This window comes from Natrix helvetica (assembly GCF_964273705.1).
Source record: "Natrix helvetica genome assembly, chromosome: 6".
NCBI classification, from domain to species: Eukaryota; Metazoa; Chordata; class Lepidosauria; order Squamata; family Natricidae; genus Natrix; species Natrix helvetica.
In genome coordinates this window covers 13,641,127-13,665,124 of record NC_138553.1, presented here as the reverse complement: position 1 = coordinate 13,665,124, position 23,998 = coordinate 13,641,127, and the positions used below count along the sequence as shown (strand labels likewise).

The 23,998-nt window shown below is 39.8% G+C and overlaps 1 protein-coding gene across 4 annotated transcripts in view; it reads right to left on the bottom strand.

The window, feature by feature from the left end:
* Window positions 1-23,998, bottom strand: part of MICAL3 (microtubule associated monooxygenase, calponin and LIM domain containing 3) — a 225,598-nt gene that overhangs the window by 24,654 nt on the left and 176,946 nt on the right. For 2 of the 4 annotated variants that reach the window (XM_081958101.1, XM_081958104.1), the window contains 9 exons: window positions 21,728-21,790; window positions 18,986-19,078; window positions 17,945-18,082; window positions 16,558-16,649; window positions 13,375-15,190; window positions 11,058-11,152; window positions 8,181-8,231; window positions 741-851; window positions 27-120 (listed from right to left, as the gene is read on the bottom strand). In XM_081958101.1, coding sequence (XP_081814227.1) covers window positions 27-120; window positions 741-851; window positions 8,181-8,231; window positions 11,058-11,152; window positions 13,375-15,190; window positions 16,558-16,649; window positions 17,945-18,082; window positions 18,986-19,078; window positions 21,728-21,790 — 2,553 coding nt within the window. The remainder of the gene's footprint in view (window positions 1-26; window positions 121-740; window positions 852-8,180; window positions 8,232-11,057; window positions 11,153-13,374; window positions 15,191-16,557; window positions 16,650-17,944; window positions 18,083-18,985; window positions 19,079-21,727; window positions 21,791-23,998) is intronic. The other 2 variants (XM_081958103.1, XM_081958102.1) reach the window with 1 other exon arrangement.

Below are 23,998 nucleotides of genomic sequence, written 5' to 3'. Positions count from 1 at the left end.
ACACAACACTGAATGCTGGAAAGTACCTGCTTCACCCCGGAGAGCTTTTTCCACTGCAACTCCCCTCTCCTCCAGCTGCCTTTGCTTCTCTTCAACTTGCTCTAATTGTCTTTGGATGATCTACGGAAGGAGAACAATGATCCAATTGAGATTTTCCCCTTCTAACACTGTGAAGAAAGACATGCCGTTAGGAGTCCCATTTCTACACACCCTACCAGTTGATTCTGTAGAATCACTGCAACTTAGTTAAGTGCATATCTATGGCTAGTAACTGTTAGGAATACCTCTCCCTCCTTAGCTTTTACCACAGTGACACTCGGAGATGCAGCCACAGAACAATATTCACAGCTGGAAATAAAACTTTTGTATATATGATGATGCAATAATTTATTCTTTCCCTTCTTGGACCTCAGATTTTGTAGGACTTTTACCGTAGTACCCACAATATACTATATTGCCCAACATTAAAGCAAGCAGAAAGATAAAATTTCAACCTGTACTTGAATGACTACTATCTTCTTTAAGGATTTCATAAATCTGAGGAATATTTTCTTTAAGGGTTTCATAAATCTGAGGTACTTTTTCTTTAAGGGTTTCATAAATCTGAGGTATATTTTCTTTAAGGATTTCATAAATCTGAGGTATATTTTCTGATGCATAATGCAGAGAGATATAGGCCCAAGGTGTTTTCTTTCTTACGCATTCATGCAAAGCATTTTCCAGAAAAGGGAAAGCTGTACCTGGGCTCTGTGTAACCTCTTCAGTTCTTCTTGTTTGGCTTGACGACGAGCGGCTTTCTGTACTCGCCTGGTCAGTTTGGCGTTGAGTTCCTCCTCCGTGTAGGCTTTGTGCTGTAACAAGAAATAGCAACACAGTCTCATCCAGAGATCTTCAAACTTGGCAATTTTAAGGCTTGTGGAGTTCAACTCCCAGAATTCTCCAGCCAGCTATGCTGGCTGGAGAATTCTGGGAGTTGAAGTCCATAAGTCTTAAAGTTGCCAAGTTTGGGGACCCCTGGTCTAATCCCTTGCTGAAACTTGAATCCTAGATTCTGGGATTGAAGCATTCTACTTTTCTAGAGCACTGGGCCACTTGCTGTGCTTTCTGTTCAGCAAGCAAGTTGTCCTCCCATGTGGATGCGTGCTAATGGCACAGCAGGTGAGCTTTGGTGGAGTTCTAAGAGGGGAAGGAAGAGGCTTGAGCCAGATGCAAAGCAGCGATTTTGACAGAGAGCTTCAAGTTATGTCTGTCTTCTTCTTAATGCTCCTTGTGGCCTGTCACATACATGAGAGATGCTCTTGATTTCATTCATGTTCTTACTACATATAAAATCATATGTCAATGATGGTGAGTGTTTCCAAGTGCCGAAAAGGGAGCGTGTGCGCACACGCACGCTTGTCGGGGGCGCAACCAGGAAGATGAACTGCCCAGAGGGCATGCGTGTGCCAGAAAACGAACTTTCATTTCTGCTGCGCGCATGCGTGCTGGCCAGCTAGTCTTCCGGTTATTAGCGCACATGATGATCAGCTGGCTGGCGCATATGCTCACGCTGGAAAACGGAAGCTCTTCCAGTTTCCCGCACTGCCGCATGCACAAAGGACAGCTCATTGTTGTGAGGGTTAGGTTCGCCATCCTGGTCCTATGTAATTCCTTGTGTATCTGTTGAGCAAACATGTAAAGAAATGGGCTAAATATATCTGAGCAAAGTAGGGTGCGTGGCCAAGAGCCTTTTTAAGCTGGTGCTAAGACTTTACAGGTAGTCCTCAACATGCAACCACAAATGAGCCAAAAAATGTATGTTGCTAAATGAGAAATTTGTTGAGTAAATTTTGCCCTATTTCATGACTTTTCTTGCTACATTTGTTAAGTGAATCACTGCCGTTGTTAAATTAGTAACCTGGCCGTTAAGTGAATCTGGTTTTCCCATTGCTTATCAGAGGGTTGCAAACGGTGATCACATGATCCTGGGACACTGCAACTGTCATAAAAGTGGGTCAGTTGTCAAGCATCCGAATGTAAATCACGTGACTATGGGGATGCTGCAACGGTCGTAAATGTGAGAAATGGTCATAGGTCACTTTTTTCAGTGACGTTGTAACTTCGAATGGACACTAAGCAAACTGTTGTAAGTTGAGGACTGCCTGTAGTCTACAATTCAATTCACATTTCAAAAATCATTTGAATGACCTAACTTGCACTCTCAACGCAAAGAGAAGAGATGTATTATGCATTTTGTGATTCACTTGGAAACCACATCACAGGAAAAGGGCTGAATTCTCCGTCATAATATTTAAAACAAATCAACTTCCAACATGTCAACAACCAAAGTACTAGGGAGAAGGTAAGCTAGAAAATGGTGTCCCTGGTGCTCTCTGAGCCTGGTTGTTTTCTAGCAGATGTTTCATTACCCAAATTAGGAAACATCAGGGAGCACCAATGATCCCTCATTTCAACCCTAAACTGCAAATATTCTCCTTTATTAGAAAAGTTTTGCCTATCAGGTCAATATTTGAGGGAAAATTTCATGTCAATAAAGATATAATGGAATCACATTAACAATAGTCTTAAAAGATACACCAGCAGCAGCTGCATTTACACCTTAGCTGTATATATATATTAATGTAAATTGTCCTATAATGCTATAATTCATATTTTTTTAAAAAAATACGAAATCCAGTATCTAAAATATGTCATCTACGTGACTAATGCACATACTTATTTTCAAGGTCGTTATGTGACTCATATAATTCATGTTAAGAGTTTAAAAATTCCTCTGTCTAATAGAGATATCCATGATAATTGTAATATATGCTTTATGACCATCTACTGTATCCCCTTTTATATTAAGAGAGCAGATCTTCATTTACATAAACAGCTAAAGTCTGTTTTCATGTTTCCCACATTTTCACCTCATTAAAAAAAATATTGAGCTAGATCAGTGGTTCTCAAACTGTGGGTCGGGACCCTTTTGGGGGTCAAACGACCCTTTCACAGGGGTTGCCTAAGCCCATCGGAAAACATATTTTCGATGGTCTTAGGAACCGAGACACTAATTTTTTGGTTGGGGGTCACCACAACATGAGGAACTATATTAAAGGGTTACAGCATTGGGAAGGTTGAGAACCACTGAGCTAGATCATTGTAGCTGAATCCCTCAATAGATAAGATGAAGGAAGAGAAGGAATACCATTAAAGTCACCACCAGAGTTCATTAGAGCTGAAAAGATGTCATACAACAAGAAATCTCTTCTGTGTCCCTTTAAGTTAGTCTTCTCCAATTAGGAACAGAAAAGACCAAAATTTGGGAAGCGCCAATTACAATACATTTTGGAGCTTGATGAAAGCTGCTTTAAGCAATCTTCTACTACATCAGTCTGATAATCAGTTCCATAATTAAATTAATAATTTTGAGAAAATGTATAGCTCATGTAATTGGCATAAGATAAACAAATTAATGAACTGCTTATTTCATTTTTCCCTTCATGACTCAAACCTACAACCATAATTGCTTCTTATATACCAATGTAGGAAGTTATCACCTAGCCCTCTCCCAGAAAAATGAAATATCCTAGGAAATATTGAAAAGGCAGAATATTATATTTTCCTGGATGTGAAAAAGGGAGAAACACATTTTAAACACTAAATTCCTACAGCTTCCTGCCCATCCCCACTTTGTCAATGGGCCATTAAGAAGGCCAAGCTAGTCCACTTTACATAATAAAGAGTTCTCCTCTTCAGCTGTGATGGGATTAAGGCAGGATAATAAGCCTTTACTCAACTGACCACATGGCATCTGAACTCAATCAAACCTGAATTCAAAACAGCCTAGAGGGTTGCCCCTGCATGGGCCCATGTGAGTCTGGCAACCAATCAGAATACATTTCTTACACAGGAACAGGAAACAGATAGGTGGGGCAGAACAGATTATAAAAAATCCCTGCAAGCCCTTCTTCAGTCCTTCTCTTCCCTTCTCTTCTCTTCTCCACCAACATTGAAGCATGTGATCACCTTTGCTGTTCAGGGCTCAGGCCATGTGGTCCTGTCCACCATTAAAACCATCTTTCCAAGCAGCTTCCATGTCTCCAGTGTCTTTTTCCCCACTTGGAGCCGAACCCAGAAGGACATTTCTCCCAACAATTGGCGACCCACAGATGGGACTCCAAGCTAGCCTAACAAATGGATATGGCCCAGGTAAGCCTCCCATGCCGGCACAGACCCCATTGAGTCTGTGGGTGGACTTTATCTTGGCCTTAGCCATTTGGATCTAGGCTTTAAAGGGGTTTTGAGTTTGAGCTCAAAGGCTGCCTGGAAAGAAGGTGAGTACCTCTAAATTTTAATTATCTAAAATTTAATTTTAAAGCATGGGAAATGTGTGTATGCCTGCCTGTGTGTGACTAGTTTGTGTGAAAATGGATGGAAAAGTGAATGGATTTTTTATTTTTTGTTGTTGCTGCTGTTTTTGTCCTGTGAGAGAAAAAAGCTAAAGCCCATAAGAAAGTTAGTGAGAAAAAGGGAGGTACGCATACCCGCTCCGACAGCACCCCTCCTGGGTCACTGTGCGGCTGGTCCTCCGGGTCTCTTTCCCCAAGACTTGAAACTGTAAGAAAAGTCCCTGCGTGAAAGGGCGTGAATCGAGAGAAGGTTCCCGCGGTGAGGAACGCGTCAAAAGTCCCTCCGAAGGGCACCCCCAGAAAAGTCCCTCCGAAGGGCACCAATAAGACCCTCCGAAGGGCAAACAGAGAAAGTCCCTTCAAAAGGGCGCGAAAGGTCCTCTAAGGACGCGAAAGTAAAGTGGGGAAATACGAAGTGGCAAACCCGGCTAGGACGAAGTGAACCCACATCTAAATGGGATCATGGGAAGCGGTAGCTCGAGGGTAGCCATGGAAACCCCCCTAGGGGAGTTGTTGGGGGCCTGGGACGAAAAGCAAATGCCCGTCCTGGCCGGAATGAAGAAAAAAAAGAGCAGATTGTAGAAAATGGGCTTTGCTGAAAGATGATACAGGAAAAACTAATTTGGCTGAAAAGGTACTTAAAAGGAAATGGTGGGATTTCTTTTTTTTTCCTCTTGTCTGTCTCTTTCTCTGTCTTCTATGTAACCACGTGGTTTTTGTTTGTTAAGATTTGTGCCTTCCCCAATTTAACTGAAATTCATGGTGGGAATGATTTTGTTTTTCCCTCTTTGTCTGTGTGTGTGTATGTCTAAGTCTTTGTGCACCCTCAAGGTAATTGTAACTAAGATGTCTCCAATCCAAAAGACAAGAATTTTAAAGTGTTCAAAGAAAGAAAGGAGTAAACTGGCAGAAATTGCCTTCGCTCAGTTTGTTGGGCCTAGAAAACTAACTGAAACTGGGAAGGGTCTTCACTTTGTGTCTGTTTTGGCCAGCAGAAACAGAGTAAAGATATATATTATTTTTTCCTTCCTTCCTTGCCTATACCTTAAAGTAACAACCCAGGAAATGTTTGCAAGAAAAGTTTCATCCTTGCATTTATTGTGTGACTAAATGATTTTACCTGTTCATTTCTTTCCTGGAGCATGTGAATCCATACCCCATTTCTCATCTGTGATATCCCCATAATATCTGTTTATCTGCTGAGTAACTGATGCTTTTATTTTTCAAACTCTGCCTGCAAGCTATCTACCCCCCCCCTCCCTTACCTCTAATCCTCCAACAATGCCTTTTCTGTGGGGGAGGGAACCTTGTTCTCATGTCTTTCAGCCCTAGAAGATTGTACTCTTCAGAAACAAAGGACTGCTAGCTCAAACCATAACTCTCCAATTTGCTGCTGGTGATTGCCTCCTGATAAAACCTGACATGAAAAAAAAAACTTAGCCAAACCTGGGACAGACTACCAAGACTGACTGACCAGCCTTACCACCAAACCAAGCATGCCACCCTAGCAGACATGAAAGAACCCTGAAGGAGATGAAGAAATAAAGACCAAAAGACTTTTCAATTCCCAGAAGACAGCTGAAAAGATTATGGGGAGGGTGGAATTTGATAAGTTTTCTTTCTCTGTTTCATTCACAGAAATTTATTATGCTTTCTTCCTTGCCTCATTTATATTGTAATCAGTTTAATGTATTCATGTAAGAATTGTATTTGAGAATGGCTAGCACAGCAAGTTCTGAACACCTTAGATTTCTGGCTGGTGGGAGGGAAATTTTGTCCAAAATGTCTGTATTTTCTGTATTGTAGAAGCAGCTACACACACACACACACACACACAAAGAGAGAGGGAGAGAGAGAGGCTCCATTCAGAACTAGATTGAAACTATCTCCTTGACCCAACTCCACAAAGCATTTCCTAGGTTGATTTTTGTCTTTGCACAAAAGCCTAAACAGTGATATCTCCGTTTTAATCCCATGGGGGAAGGGAAGTTCCCCTCAGGCAATCCCCCCACTTGAAGAGTAGCAAAAAGGATCTTCAAAACTCAAACCCTGTGACTCAAAAATAAGTGATGCTGCCCAGTTGCCCAGTAAAGCAGGACATGTTGCACTGGTGGTCTCTGATAGGAGTCCCTGGGCTCATTGTGTGTAACTTTAAAAAAAAAATACTAAATAGCTTGTATTGCACACTAGCTAAACTCAATTTGGCCTCACTAAAATAGGAGCCAGGGCAAGTTAAAGAAATCCCTTGGAAATGGGCAGCCTGTACTTCTTTAAAAGGAAGAATCCTTCAATGGCTGTGAAGTTTTTTTGGGACTTCTGCTTGCTTGTAGTCTGGAAGCTCACAGAAAGTGATATCAAACACCTGAAAATAATTGGCATGGTAAATTGGATATTGTAAATTTCTTTCCAGAAATTGTGCCCTGGTTGCTAAGACCTTCATGGTTAAAAGCTCTCTGGGAGCCACTGAAGGGATCCTTCTGCTGCCTCTTTCAATGCTTTTCCATCAGAAAAATTAAGTTTCCCTGATCTGACCGATTTTATCTTTTGTCAAAAACATGTGCGTTCCACTCACATTTTTTTGAAAAAAAAAAAGGAGGGATTGTAGGAAGTTATCACCTAGCCCTCTCCCAGAAAAATGAAATATCCTAGGAAATATTGAAAAGGCAGAATATTATATTTTCCTGGATGTGAAAAAGGGAGAAACACATTTTAAACACTAAATTCCTACAGCTTCCTGCCCATCCCCACTTTGTCAATGGGCCATTAAGAAGGCCAAGCTAGTCCACTTTACATAATAAAGAGTTCTCCTCTTCAGCTGTGATGGGATTAAGGCAGGATAATAAGCCTTTACTCAACTGACCACATGGCATCTGAACTCAATCAAACCTGAATTCAAAACAGCCTAGAGGGTTGCCCCTGCATGGGCCCATGTGAGTCTGGCAACCAATCAGAATACATTTCTTACACAGGAACAGGAAACAGATAGGTGGGGCAGAACAGATTATAAAAAATCCCTGCAAGCCCTTCTTCAGTCCTTCTCTTCCCTTCTCTTCTCTTCTCCACCAACATTGAAGCATGTGATCACCTTTGCTGTTCAGGGCTCAGGCCATGTGGTCCTGTCCACCATTAAAACCATCTTTCCAAGCAGCTTCCATGTCTCCAGTGTCTTTTTCCCCACTTGGAGCCGAACCCAGAAGGACATTTCTTCCAACACCAAGATAGGCCAAGATCTATGCCTCTTAAAAGTCTTTCTTACTCACACAAGGACACAGTAGATACTCATCAATCAAGGCTCAACATGGTACAGTGACTGGGCTGCAAGATTAAGATCATGAAGATCCAAAGACAATTCCCTGGTTGACTCTGAACCCATCCTTTCCTCTCTGTTTAACCTACCTCTGAAGAATTGTTGTGAGAATAAAATGGAGGTAGAATCTATAATATGTGGTAATATTTAGATCAATCCCTTTTTTTAGGTACAGGGCAAATATCCAACCCACCAAGGTAAGCGCTTTGTAGAGCGCCACCAAAAACTTTGAATAAGATCATCAGTTTTCCCAGCTGGGTCTTCAATGAAGATATTACATACACTTCAAATGGACTTGATATTTTGGGACTTGAAGATGATCTGTTGTGTTGATATTAATTGCTGCATACATGCACAATCTCAGGTTGTATTAGTATAAATGAAGGCAGGAAAAAGCAGAGGAAATATAGGCTTAGGAAGCTGGTAGGTTAATAACAGGAATGCATGCAACAATGGCCAGTCAATGAGAATGGAGACACTACCTTTGATGCACATGATCTCTTGAATGCCAAGGCGTGTGGTATGTAAATCGACTTTAAAAATGGGAAGGAAGGGGAAGGAATAGCAAAGGCAAAAATAAAAGAAATACACAAAATGGAGCAAGATCAATTCAACATTGTAACGCTCAATACAGAAAGACAACAATAAACAAAAAAGCTGCTTGAAATATTACATGAAACTACAGAATACAAATACTTCAGAATTTGGAAATAAGCAATGGAAGCATATAGATTTGCAAAAAATAAAGTAAAATAAAATAATCTTGGGGTCCCAAAGTTATTAGTTGCATTTGCATTTTCAACATTTGCAAAAGTTATGTAAATGTGCAAAAGGCAATCTCTTTCCTAAGCTCCAATGTTAGATTTTAAGGGCTTGGGATATTGAATTTTGGATCTAACACTTTATTTGGGTAAGTACACCAAAACACTGACAGGACTGAACAAAACACAAAATGATTTCTTATTCTGAATGCCTGCCCTTCAATACTTTTGACAACACATTCACTTTTTCTAAAACTTAACACAAAAACATGAACAGGGAAATGAGAAAGGTTGGGTGAGTTTTAGATAAAATTTAGATAAAATGTAGGAAAAGGCAACATATTTTTGAGCAATCTGCAACTACGGGACTTAAATGTTTCATGACAGCAGCACATACATATACGGACAACAACTGATTCAGAAATATAAGCTGCAGGAAATGATATACTCATTTAGCAGATGCTTTCAATATTATTCATCAGATCCCACGTTTTCCCCAATGCGAATCACTAATGCTTTTAGTCACCACACGACAGGCAGCTGAGCCTTCGTCTAGAAGCCATGCGGGAATAACTTTTTCTGCTTGGAAAATCACACTGACTGTTTTGTTTTCCGGATGTGACAATGTTCTCTAGAAACCTGACAGTTGGAATAAAAATTTAGACTGAACTGATTTTATAACCAGGTTCCCATTGGTCTTTGTATAGTATTATCTCTGTCATTCTTTGTATCTCTTACGTAGCATTCTTAAGAACTGGATTTTAATTTTTGTACTGTTCTGTACCTGGTCATAACTTAGTATGTTTCCTTTCTAGGAATATTGTTGTAGTGATTTCACACTGTGAAGGATACTTGTATCAGTTTGCCTGTTTATTTTGTTTCTTCATTACTTGGAAAACAATTATTTTTGCAGTTAGGATCTTCTACTAAGACAAAGATGGGCAATTATGGCCCCTTTACCCGTGGCTGACTCAGGAATTCTGAGAGTTGAAATCCACGAGCTGTAAAGAGGTTATAGTTGTTGCCCAATCCTGCACTAAGATATAAACACACCCAGTCTGCCTTAGACCAAGGCTCTGTGTAAGGTTTATGTAACCTCTGGGCTCTTGCTTTTTAATAGTCAGTGACAGAGTAAGGGATTACGTGGCTTTCAAGTTTCCTTCCAAATCACACACCCTATGATTCAAGGACAGTCCTGCAAAACTACATTATCAGCTCATCTATTCTGCATTGTTAACGTTAAAATATCCCATGCCACTATTATGAAAGGAGAGGGGTACAGCAAAAGCTCTTTGACAATTATGTTTAAAGTAGGAGTTAAACCATCTGTTGTTACTGTCAGCCTGATCCTTTAACTACTCTAAGAAAGGCCTGCAAATGTACTCTTATTGAAACACTTAGAGTGGATTAGCTAATCTATGGAATATTTAACTCTGAATGCTGGGCAAAAAAAAATTTCTAGCTCCCACTTTCAATTTAAATCTTAATGCTGTAATTCCTAGCACCATTGCTCTTTAGGGATTATGACATCTGGAATATCTCTATGTTATGCAAACTAGGCAGGAAAAACACAATATTCACTTTGACAGGTTTTTTTTTTAGGGGGAAATTGTTCTCTCTGTTACACTTAGGCCCAACCTGCCTTAAGTAGCAAGGTTTAGATTTCAAGATGATTGATTACATTGGAACTCATAGGAAACTACAAGCTTTATCCCTTTCCAGTATAGCAAGTATATCCTTTAAAAAAAAAATTCCCACATGCAATGTAGAACCTGCCATGGAAAGCTAGAAGGCAAACATAAAAGTGGTAAATTTTAAAAAAAACAAATAAAAAGAGAAATTCAAAAATAATGGTTACAGAGAAATTAATCCAGAAGAAAAATTCAGGCAATGAACATGAAAGAGGTTGAGCTTTGAACCAGCAATTTTATCTCCACTATCCTCCACCCCACCAGAATTGCCTGGGTAAAAGCAAGTCTGTTACCAAGCTCAGTCACAAGCAGGTTTGAGTAGCAAAAAGAACTATTTGCAAATAGCTCCGTTTGCAAATAAACCCAATTGCTATTTCAATCAGCCGCATCTCCACAGTCACATGATCAAGATTTGGCCAATCAGGAACTGGCTTATATTTATGACGGTTGCAGCATCTCAGGGTCATGTGATCACAATTTCCGACTTTCCAAGCTGGCTTCCAACAAGTGAAATCAGTGGGGGAAGTCGGATTCACTTAATCACATGATTCATGTAACAACTTCCATGATTTGCCTAACAATTGTGCCAATAAGGATTGTAAAATTGGCTGTGGCTCATTTACCAACTGCCTTACTTAGTAATAGACATCCGAGTTCCAATTATAGTTGTAATCTGAGGACTACTTATACTTCCCCAACTTATTTTCAAACAGACCTACACTTATGAACAGAAACAAACCTTTTAGATATAACTTAATGACGTTTGGTCTAACTTTTCTCATTCTTATTGGATCCAGAGATCCAAAATGACAGGGAAATATTAAAATGACCCACAAAAGCTTCATGGTCTTTATGAAGCTTTTGGGACTCGTCTTGGCTTCAAATGATCACAGGAGTATCAACTTACCTCTCGTTTAGATCTCTGTGAGGAACGTTCTAAGACATCTTCATTGGAGAGATCAGAGTCCTCGGAGAAGCTTAAATGTTGGCGCAGTTGCAGATCTGAGATAATAAAGAAACGTGTCAAAAGGCAAAGCTTAAGGAGCAGTTTGCATCATAGTAAAATTGATATATAAACATAGTAAAATGAGGCCTTTGTAAAATTGAGGCTGGAGAAGACTCCTGCGAGTCCCTTGAATTACAAGGCAATCAAACCGGTCAGTCCTAGAGGAAGTCAACCCTGATTGCTCTTTAGAAGGCCAGATCCTGAAGATGAAACTCAAGTACTTTGGCCACCTAATGAGAAGGAAGGACTCACTGGAGAAGAGCCTCATGCTGGGAACGATTGAGGGCAAAAGAAGAAGGGAATGACAGAGAATGGGGTGGCTGGATGGAGTCACTGAAGCAGTCGGTGTGAGCTTAAATGGACTCCAAAGGATGGTAGAGGACAGGAAGGCCTGGAGGAACGTTGTCCATGGTGTCACAATGGGTCGGACACGACTTCACAACTAAGAACAACAACAATTGATGAGGAGCTAAATGATCAAACACTTATGTTTGAAAAAGGACCATATCATCCCTTCCTGCAACAGTGATTCAACTCGGCCTTTTCTAACATCTCAGGTCCCAGTCAATGAAAGGTGCTCTAGAAGCAATCATACTCCTTTTCCCGACACAATAACCTAACTTTTTTTGACTCCTAGTATCTCCCCAGGCAGTGTAGTTGAAACTGGGGATAAGTGATCTGCAGTCTCCACCCCTCTTGGGATTCATATTCATCCCCCCCCCCCCAAATCAAGCTCTAAACTTAACCATTCTTCAAGTGTTGGGTTAGAATGCCTAATGGAACCCATCTTGATGTTATATTTTTTTAAATGACTGTTGTCATTTCTGGACTAGAGTTGGGTGTCTTACAGACTGGGATAAATGCAATAAATAAGTAAATGCATAGATAAAAGGTAAAGGTTCTCCTCGCACATATGTGCTAGTCGTTCCCGACTCTAGAGGGCGGTGCTCATCTCCATTTCAAAGCTGAAGAGCCAGCGCTGTCCGAAGACATCTCCGTGGTCATGTGGCTGGCATGACTAAACACCAAAGGCGCATGGAACGCTGTTACATTTCCACCAAAGGTAGTTCCTATTTTTCTACTTGCATTTTTTACATGCTTTTGAACTGCTAGGTGGCAAAAGCTGGGACAAGTAACTGGAGCTCACTCCGTTATGTGGCGCTAGGGATTCGAACCGTCAAACTGCCGACCTTTCTGATCGACAAGCTCAGTGTCTTAGCCACTGAGCCACCGCATCCGTAAATGCATAGATACAAGAAGACAAAATTACCAGACAAGAATTAAATAGGCAACGTTCAACTTTCCATCAGATCACTGGTGACACTGGGTGAATTGTTCTCCTTCAGTCTAATCTAGCTACGGTTAGATACAGAACACTCCAATATCTGGAAGAAATCTAAAGATACCTGCCTTTAAAAAAAGGACTGTTTGCTCTTAGTCTGACCTCTCATACTTATTCTTCCTTTTCAACTACCACTAAATACATAAAGGGTTACAGCAAATTAACACAGTGGAGCAAATTTGATGATGTGCACAATACCTGGAAGAGTTTCTGGCTATGGTGAGCTCAAAACTAAATAAAGATTGAAAAAACAAGTATGTTTTGGTATACGCAACTGCAAATACAATCTAGATATGAAAAAAATGCATAATTCTGTGGTTTTTATAAGTGACAGAATTGGATATGATATTAACAGGAACAGATGAGATGGTGATAAAAATTGCAGTTATTTACTGCGTATTAAACTAGAAGAAGTGAAGGAAATAAAGATAGCATGAGCAAAAATTTTTGGTTATATGACAGAAAAATGGGAGCAATTATGAGATAGAAACTATAAGTTAACAATGTCGACTGCATATAAAGAGAATTTGTACAAGATGTTTTACAGATGGCATTTTCCATTTTCCAGTTTGGCAAAGATGTTTTAAAGATAAATCAGCAAAATGTTGGAAATGCCACCAGACACCGGGGTCGTATTATCATATGTGGTGGACATGTGTAAAAACCAAAAAATATTAGATAAAAATATGAATATGGTTGGAAAAGATGATACAACAGCATCTTGATCTGAAACCTGAATTATTTTTGTTGGGGATTTTACCAGAAACTTAACAGTAAAGAAAATTATATTTGATAATTCACGTAATAACTGCAGCTAAGATTGTATTTGCACAAAATAAGTGAAATCATTCTAATATATAGACATTGGTATTATACCTGCTGCTCTAACCAATGGAGATGCCTTATGCTTCCCAGAATCCACTGTGGCCCCACTGGAAGGTGTGCTGGGGCAAGATTTGTCATCTGCCTTTTTCTTCTTGTCTTTCTTGTAACCGGAGAAAACAGACTTCCAAAGGGATTTGGGCTTTGTGGATTCCTCAGCTGCGCTGCTGGATTTGTCAGATTGCTTATTTTCATTCTTTAACTTCTTCTCCTTTTTGTTCTTCCGGGGAGAGAAGAGAGAAGTCCTTTTTTTATTCTTTCCGCTGGAGCCTTCGGACGATGTGATAGATCCATCGTGACCACCAATGTCCGTTAACGGGGGGAAGAACCTCTCGCTGCTGGCTTCATGCTTCAGAGTAGGGCCTTCGCTAGTTTTGCCAGTGGGATGCTTTGAGGGGTCTAAAGTGAATTCTTTGGTCTTTGAGGGTGCTGTAGATGCTTTGCGCGATTTTGCAGCCAGAGCACTGCTGGTCATCTCCAGATCTTTCATCCTGCTGAGCTGCTTAGCCATAGCGTCCCGTAAGGCCTGGCTTTTGATAGACTTCTCCCTGGCCCTCATCCTTTCCTCAGCTAACTCCTTAGCTTCAGCAGAGACCTGGGGAAGGCCTCTCCTTCCTCCTTCACTGGATGATGACCTATCATTTTCCTTAACCCCATGCAGTTGAAGAGGCTTCTCGGGCCTTGGCTTGCTAGGTGGAGTGTAGTATTTTTCATTCAGGCTGGTATCCTCTGTTCTGTCATCGTAAGTGTCCTCTACGTCATCAGCAAATGGTATTTCATCCACACTCTCAACAAATGACTTCCTCACCTCCTCTCTGGGTGGTTGAGAGGAACTTCTGGTGGGTCGGATCCTTTCATTGGCCGGTGCCACCTGAGGTGTCTGTATGGACTCTGCTTCCTTCTGCCAAATCGCCTGGTGCCTTTTTCTTCGCAACGTTGCTGGTTCTTCGTTTTGAGGTGGTGGCGGAGGAGGGCTAGACGGAGGAGTGAGCATGGTGGAATCCGATGTGTTGAAACTTTGGCTGGCCAATGTCCTCATGTTGGATGAACTACCCTGAAGTCCGAGTCCAGAACTGCTGGAGAGATCTCTCTTCACATCCTTTGAGCTTTTCAGCTCTTTCTCTGATTGGGAGGTTGGTGTCAGCAAAGAGAATTGTTCCTTATCCAACTTTGGCATGATTACCTTTGGTGGTTTGACAGGCTGGATTCCCTTTTCTTCTGGCCCCACGTCAGAATTATATAATTTAAGAGGAGCACATTCTAGGGGTGAGTAGGTAAAGTTTGGATCTGACCCCCTGCTTCTATTGACAGGAGTGAGGCCTAAACTCCTACGGATTTCAGCACTCTTCATCCAGAATTCCTCCACAAGATTATTCCTTTTCAAAATCTCTTCTGTTGTGGTGGGACTTTCCAGTTTCTCCATCTGCCCATCTTTACTTTTTAGAGCAAGTTTGGCCAAAGGAGTAGAAGTAAAAGCTGGGATTGGCTGAAAACACACCGGTGGCTCTGCTGGAGGTGTAATGGAGGCTTCAGTGGTGGCTAAAGGCTGTGAACAAATAGGCAAGGGGGCAAGAGGTGGAGAAATTGATTCTAAGGGTACTGTTGACGGTGGTTTTACAGGTGATATTGGTGTGATAGCTTCAGGCAGTGCAACTGGCTGTGACCGTATTGGTGAAATTGATGCTGGTGGACTTTGGGCTTTTTGACCATCAAGGATCTTGTCTTCTTTGTCTTTTTTCGGGAGGAAAGGCTCAGAGAAAAAATGGATATCTGAAGACTTTTCTCTGTATGATATCGGTATAAGAGATTCCTACAAACGTGATAAAATCAGAGGATAGTTAGTGGCCTAAAATATCTTTCACTAAGTTCTAAAACAAGAATCTCCAAACAAGGCAACTTTAAAACTTGTGGACTTCAACTTCCAGAATTCCTGGCTTTGACGAGGAATTCTGGGAGTTGAAGTCCCCAAGTCTTAAAATTGCCACATTTGGAACCCGTTCTAGAATAATGGCTTCCTATTCCTACTTTCTGATAATATTTCCTCATCAATACATCTACAGAACACCGCCTACATTTTTGTTGCAGAACCACAGGATATTACTACTGGGTTCTGGGGAGATAATCCAGATTGCACTAAGGCTCCTTCTTGCTGCACTTGAAGTCAACACCATTATTCAAAATTGCCCCAATTAGTGTACATTACATGGAAGATAAATAGCAGTTGGCCAAGCTATTTTTCAGCTATTCCTACCATTACTGGCTATCTTAATGACGTATTCTTGTCAAATTTTCATGGAACATAATAGCATATGTGGTTACAATATAAAAGTATTGTTCCAGGAGAATTCCACACCTGTTCAGACAATCAAAATACAGAAATAAGAATGCAAGTCTGTAAGAATAGAACTAGTATATGAGCCCTGGCGGCACAGTGGTTAGAGTGCAGTACTGCAGGCTATTTCTTCCGGCTGGCAGTTCAAATCTCACCAGGCTAAAGGTTGACTCAGCCTTCCATCTTTCCAAGGTGGGTAAAATGAAGACCCAAATTGTTGGGGGCAATATGCTTCTCTGTAAATCGTTTAGAGAGGGAAGCACTGTAAAGCGGTATATAAGTCTAAATGCTATTGCTATTGAAAACAACTGACACACATTATTTACATTTGGCAGATGCTACTAGTTTCTGGTACATTCTATATAAACCTTTGCCATTTTGAAACTGGAATTATGGTCGCTCGGCTGGAAGCAATGTCAGCCACTGTCTACCTATTGCCTTATGCTCTTTTTCCTTAGCTGGGTAAAATGATAAAAATGCTCCAAGCTGGGTGGGCCTTCCAGCATTGGCTCCCAAGGAGTAGACATTGCAATGTTCTCCTTAAGTCTTGAAACGCCCCATTCCTGGGAAGCAGATGATATCTATACAAGGAGAAATATCAGCTTCTCATTCAGCCAGGAAAATTAAAGAACTCTTGTAACAAATCTTGAGTTGACTGAATCACAGTATTATTTGCGTGAAATAAAGTCACTACTTATCACCATTTCTTCTTCACCTTAATATATTTTGTTTTAGACTAAACATGTGAACTTAATAATCATATCCTAATTGCATATAAATAAGATTACAATGCCTGTACAATTAAAAATCATGGTTTAGGTTTATGGATGAAGACAATTCCTTACCTCTTTTTCTTCTTCCTTATGGTTACAAATCGGAGAAATAGGGCCAGTCTTTTCACATGGTGACTGGACTGGAAGACACGTATTACAGGTATCTGAAGAACCAAAAAACAAAGCTGTGACCATCTTAAAACCAAATAAAGTACATTGGATTAAGTACCTCCTTTCATGCTCCTTTCTAGATAGTCAATTTGCTACGTGATTCAAGTTTGACTATCTCTCCCTTCAACACTCCTGGCTTTCTACTTTGTACAATCTCTTCTTATACATATTATTATGATTATTATGCACATTACTCAGAAGGAAATTGTTATATATGTCAGAGGTTATTGCCAAGTAAGAATGCTTTACATGCTGTATTCTTTGCAAAAATGGTACACTGCTCTGGTAGTAACAGCAATGTGAATTTCTATGGAGAGTCTCAGCCATCCAGGTCATTGTTGTCCCAAAGGTGCTTTTTCAAAAGGCAACTGGACAACTTCTCATCCAAAAGCAAAACATCTTCAAGGAAAAACAAAGTCCAGTTGAGTTGTCTTTTGAAAAAGCTCCTTTGGGACAGCAGTGTGAATTGCTATTTAGTTTGAAAACAATGTGTTTAACCAAAAAGGATCCAGTATTTGTTTGTTGAATCCAGTATTTTGTGTCCCACACTGGCCAACTAGATGCTTTTCTGAAGCACGATGGCAAAAATCAATGACCCAGTTCTATATTCTACTTTACTCCTTTTCATGAGGCCTGAATACCCAAACAGAACCAGCTACCAAGAGTCAAAGGCTAAATATTTAATTACTACATGCAGTTCATAAGCATCAAGATAGAAGATAATCATTCTTGAGCTTTGATAATTAGAAGATAAGATAGATAGATAGATGGATGGATGAATGGATGGATACTGACGGACTGATTCCTTGCTCCTGATTTTGCTACAACAGTCAGGCTAAAAATGCAAAAGGCAATACTGTAAGGCAGAAATAGTTCTGAAATGACATCTTTCATGATGACACCTTTATGTTAATTATTGCAAGAATTTCCTGAGTGACAAGCAGGGTGGGATTCAACCGGTGTAACAACCGGTTTGCTGAGCACCTGCCACACCTATTAGCTGGGTTTCCAATAAAGGAAATATAGGACAGACTAGCACAGGGGTGGGTTGGTGGGGCCAACTGATCGCCGGAACTACCAGTTCGCCCGAACCAGTCCGAAACGGCTGAATCCCACCCCTAATGGCAAGTATTCACCGGCAACGGATAGCAGATTTATTTGAAAACACTGTTAATGGGAATCGTTCTTTGACTTATTCTAAATTTAAAAAATAGGAAAAAACTGTGCAATTTGGCCTACAGGTTCTTTGCCAATCCAGTGTGCTCTGCAGTGCTGAAATGTTTAGTACCTTCCGCCATAATGAAAGGGGTGGCGGTTTCTGCTTCCTTGAGCTCAGAGACTTTCAGTTTTTCTTTTTCTCCTTTTTCTTTTTCTTTTTCTTCTTGATGGATGCGACACTCTGCCTCTGCATCAGAAGGGATGTCATCTAAACCCCCATCAATATATCAGGAATTGGAAAACAAAAAAGAATTAAGATTCAAATTTTATACACATTTATAGTAAGGTCATAACAAGGGAAGGGAATGGTGAAACTATGTAGGCTTTTGTCCCCTCCCCTCCTTCCTTCCTCCCTCTTTCTTTCTGTCTTTATTTTCCTTCCTTCCTTCCTCTTTCTTTCTGTCTTTCTTTCTTTCCTTCCTTCCTTCCTTCCTCTTTCTGTTTTTATTTTCCTTCCTTCTTTCCTCTCTCCCTCCGTTCCTTTTTGTATTTGCTAATCAAATTATGTGTATGCCAAATTACCTAGTTTTGTTAGTTCTAAGTCACAATTTTAGAGTAAAAAATAGTTTCTTTCTGTGTTTATGAAGCCCTTTACTACATTTTTATTTAACGTGGCTATTCCACATGTGATTAAAAAATGACATGCATAATTATCTAGAAATCCTTCTGTACCACATCCAAGTCTCACGCCATTAAGCCACTACTTAAGTTACTATATCAACTGAGCTCTTTTGTTTGGGGTTGTGAAATTTGCACGTAATTGTTTTGTAGCATGACTTTGCATTTCTGCAGTATTAACTGCCAGTTCTCACAGGTAAATCAGACAGGAAACAAGACTAGATGAGCTCGTTCTACTTTATAGTAAGATACTTATTAATAAGAATCTGGCAAGTCTGAAGGTACAAACTTTCCATCGCTACTTTTAACCATCTAATCAATGAGGGGAGTCTTTCCTAAATTTCTTTCTCTGACTGTTAAGCCACTGGGGGCTCCTCCCTCTTATCTGATTGTTTTCTAGGGAGCATCTCTTCCCCTTATCCCCCAAGGTCATCCATGTGTTCCATTACATCAAGCAACAGCATAGTGTCTGAAGATGTCCTCAGACTCCTACCATCATCCAACTCTGCCCCAGTGTCGCCATCTTCAATTGCTTCTGCAGGCTCAGTACCCACTTCATCTTCATCCTCATTCTCTTCACCCAGGGCTACAATAAATTGTTGGTACCAATTTTAAAAAGAGACAATGGGATGGAAGAGAAAATAGATTTTTGCTTGGAGGATCACTTAAGACACACTCCCCTAATCCAAAAACAGCAAACATGTGATGTTTGTTCTGCTAGGACTGTACCACTTTGGATTAAAATTGATATGTGTGACAGGACAAAACTATTCTGGAATAAAGATTTGCCTTTTTTTTTCATTTGAACACTGAAGAACATTGATGTATGTGACATTGATGCATCTGAGCCGAGACAATCAGATATGAGCTACAGCAAATGATTTTTTAATCATAAAAGCTCAATGCATATATGTTGGATAAAAACAAAAACTTCAGATCATGAGTCAAATACAACTTTTTAAAAATAGAATAGGTTTGGTCAATATAGGAAATGAATGATGCCTTGAAATGTGAGGCTGACCTTTTAGTATATTCATATTTAAATATTTGTAATATTATACAATTATAACCCTATTGAAGTTTAAACATAATTGGAAATATATTTTAGCTGTAGCTATTCTAAGCAACCATCCAAACTAAGAGTACAGTGATATATTAGTATTCATCATTAATTGGTTCCAGGAGGCACAATAAGCACCAAAATTTATGAGTTCCAAACAAATTTTTTCCCATAAGGAATAATATAGTGTGTCACAAGGTAGCTGACAACACAAGTTCTAGTTGTGTGTTGAGTACCAGACAAACACTGGGATAAAAGTTTTTGTGGCTTTGGGTACCAAGTTCAATGAGTTTCAAAGTATCTGAGTACCAAGGTACTGTATGTGGAGGTCAAATACAGCATTTTAAAATCAAGCATAACTGGTGCTACACATTTAATTGATATAATATTTTGGAACATCCTTCAATATAGGAAAGACTAGTCTCTCCTAAGCAATCATGCAATATTCTCATGAATCAAAATCCAATTTCAGTGATATGTTAATGGAGGCACAAATTAGCATATATTGGTGCACATCTACTCTTGGGAAAATGTGTTCTATTCATAGTTATTTTGCTAATGCATCTTTGCACATATTAAGCAGTTAAACGTAAAGTGCAAGAGGGAGGGGGGAAGCTCTCGCATAGAAACTTAAGAGAGATGCACTACTATATCCCAAACTACTAGAAGCAATGTTTTGCCCAGATTGGTCAGCAGTCAAAACTGGCTAAGAATAAGGCAATGTGCAAACTTTGCTGACAGAAGCAAAAAAAAAAAAAAGTTTTAGAAACGCACGAGCTCCATCCATGCAAAATCTAAATTGCCAAGTCTCAAGCAATCTCTGTTCTGCTACCTAAAATTATAACCAATTCCTTTAGAAGGACTCAGCTGTAAGAATAAGACCAAAAGCTGTTTAGAAGCAACCTGTACAATTTAGCTATTTTATATGGAGTAGAAAAGACACTTTACGAAGAATCTGATCTATTGTATTATGGCATCTATCTAGATGACGGAATTCCAGGCACACAAACATATCTCAATTCTGACTTTAATACACTTCAAATTGACTTCAACAATGAGTTCTCATTGACGTTTTTGTCAACTTAAGGTCTATCTAGACCAGGGGTAAGCAACCTGCAACTCTAGAGCTGCATGCATGGCTCTTCCATCCCTCTACTGTGGCTCCCTGCCACCAATCAGCTCCACCATTGATAGGGCTTTCAGTTAGGACAGATAGAAGAAAAAGGACGCCAAGCTAGGAGGAGTCTCTATGGTGAGGGAACTGGACCCTCATCTAGACTAGCATTCTTCCAGCTCAGTGATCCTCAATGACTTCTCCTTCAAACTACACCTCTTTTCAGAACTGTAGACTTTAGGCAGTTTCGAAACTTAGAAATGGTAGACAAAATGTTGTCTACCATTTCTAAGTTTCGAAACTGCCTAAAGTAATGGCTATGGAATAAAGCGAGAAGGTTTCCCCCCCCCCCACATTAGGAAGATGTTCTGTAAAAATTGTAATATTACAATAAGATTATGTGATGTGGGACAGATCTTCCCATTGTGAATGTTAAAGATGGAACTCCTTCAGATTGCCTAAAACAGCATTTAACTTAAAATGTAATTTTAGAAAACAATGGCCACCAAGGGCCTTGCTTAAAATCAAGATTATGAGAGTTGAGTAAAGGAAATAATTTATCTTGGGGTGCAATCTTCTACTGGCCCCAATGGAAATCTTGTGGGTTTTTTTTTTTTTTGGCAAACTGTAAGATAGGTGTTTAGTAGTCAAGACTATATCTATAGCACTCAGAGAAATACCTATGTAAGAGGCTTTGGCTTGTTTTCACCTTTCAGTTAAGTGTTAGATTTAAATAGGTCCTACTGGTCTATGGCATATCTAGAAAATCTATTTCTCTTCTCAACTGCATCTGCATTTCCAGTATTCTCTGCAAGAAGGGAAGCTGAAGGAATTAAGATGGCTGTCTAATTCATGCAAGAATGGCTCATCTCTTTGAGACATGCAACACCCTTTTCCCTGCCTCCCCAACTCTGCCATGCAGTAGCAATAAAGACATTGATAGTTCCTGGGTTAAAAAAAAGGCCAGCAAATGGCGCACTGGAAACATGGAGAAGTGGCATTGCCAGCGGTGGCGGGCAGGGTTACTTGTGAGGCTATAAACAGAACATCACCAAAACTACCTCCTGGGACTGCATCCAGCCATGCCTGTACTGCCTCGTGGCGGATGGAGGGAAGGTCAGATGCTGAATTAAAATAAAATAAAATAAAAATAAATTCCACAGCACACTCAACATGTATTTTGAAACGGAAACATCACAAAAGAAAAAAGTCAGGAAGCAGGAAAAACAAAACAAAAACACACCATGGGAAAGCAAAATCAGACAGATTCTAAGTTGGATTGTAAGAAGGGGAAGACTGAAACATAAATTCCTTGGTCCTGGTATCTGCTGCCATGGCTTCCACTACCTACCTGAGGCAACTGTTGAAAAATTATTACAAGCTGAGATTAATATTTGCTTGAGCTCTGACCGTAGAAATCAAAGAATACTTAATAAAAAATACTTAAAAACAGAAATGCTCTGATCAATGGACTCCCTCAATCCCTATTATATTCACACCAGGAGTGAAATGCTCTGAAATCTGCTACTGGTTCGGCTGAACCGGTAGTTTAAAAATGCTACCGGTTCAAGCAAACCGTAGTTCCAATGATCAGCTGTGTGACAATCACACAGCTGATCGTTGGAACTACTGGTTTGCTTGAACCGGTAGCATTTTTAAACTACCGGTTCAGCTGAACCGGTAGCATTTTTTTATTACCGGTTCGGACAAATCGGTCCGAATCGGTAGCATTTCACCCGATTCACTCCCTTCCTTTTAAGTGGATGAATTTTTCTTCCGATGATTACTCTGCCATAGAGAACCCAACTCTTAGAAGTCCTCAAACGATCATCTCCCATGTTCTCCTGCCAAATATATCCAGCTTTCATAAAGATTGTTCTATCTACCACAAACAATGTAAATAGAGCCCATTGCTTAATATAAGTTACAAAACTGCATGTTTCGCCTTCTCTTGTATAGTATATCTCTTAGTTGTGAGACAAGATTAAGCTCTTTTATACTCCTTCACCTGGGGCCTTTAAAAGTTTGAGTCAAAGTTCTCCTCCTGACTGCCCTGTTTTAGAATTCAAAATAGTTCATCCCAACAAAAAGAAAAAGGACCATACCGGGATATAGCGAGTTAGGAAAATCAAGGAAAGGAATCAAGGGACGTTTCCATGAGGCCAAATAAATGGTGAAACCCCAAACCGTACACCAGATCATCAGAGAAAATCCAAGGAAATAAGGCAATTATGAATATAACATAAGAGAAGTAAAGTGAACATATTCATCTTTTCAAACTGCAAGGATTACTGAACCCCCAAATATGTCTTCTTCTTTTTTTTCCTCAGAGAATGTATAAGATCAAAATATTAGATCTCTTGGGCTTGGGCTGTTTGTTTTCAATTTCAGAGGCTTGTCAAATTTTAAAACTGCTTATATTTTAAGAAGTACAGATAGTTGTTTCCTTGAGCTCAAAGGTGATTGAGTTACTGTTAGGAAAAAAGTGTTTGAGGTTTCCACTAATAGAACACTAGAGGTATTAATTGTATATGTTTGGATGAAAATAGGCTGAGATACAGTACAGGCTTTGGTGAAAGACTTAATTATTTGAATGATCCTTTCAAATAACATACAGACCCTGAGCTGGAATAATTATGTAATCAGAACTTGGGAACCCAATTTACATTTCTCAAAAGAAAGGTTATCTTTTCACCCAAATCATTTACCTTTAAAATGGGAAGTTTCTCTTACATTGAGTGAAAAGGGTAGTAAAGGGCAGGTGATCATTTCTTTCTTTCTAATTTTCCTTATTTGGAAGGACTGCTTTAAACTGATTTTAAAATTCACTTTGATAGGTTGCAGTGTAGGTATTTTGAGTAACATTACATGATATACGACAAGTACAAAACTCCCAAGACTAACAAACAAGCAATCTTTCTCTTGTAAAGTTCATAATACCTCCTCTGCTAATAAATATTCTTATTCAGTCTCTCTTGGAATGTCTGTCTGTCTGTCTGTCTGTCTGTCTCATACCCACCCCTTTCATTTCAAGAAAGTATAAGAAAGGAAACTTTCTTAAGGGTTTGGAAAAAGCTAGTCAGTATGTAATTGGACTAAATGAGTTGCAATTTCAGTGGCTTTGGGAGGGAGAGAGCTCCTCCTTGCAAAGTATTAATATTTCAAAATTAGGAATTCAAGAGGTCATAAGAAGTACTTTGTTAGTCTTTGTTTAAGAAAAGTAATAAACTGCAGATTTAATGTAAAAAAAATGTCTGGAACACAAAACTAAGATTACGTATCCAACAGAAGCTCTAGAGCAGGACTATCAAACTCCCAGCCCATGGGCCCTA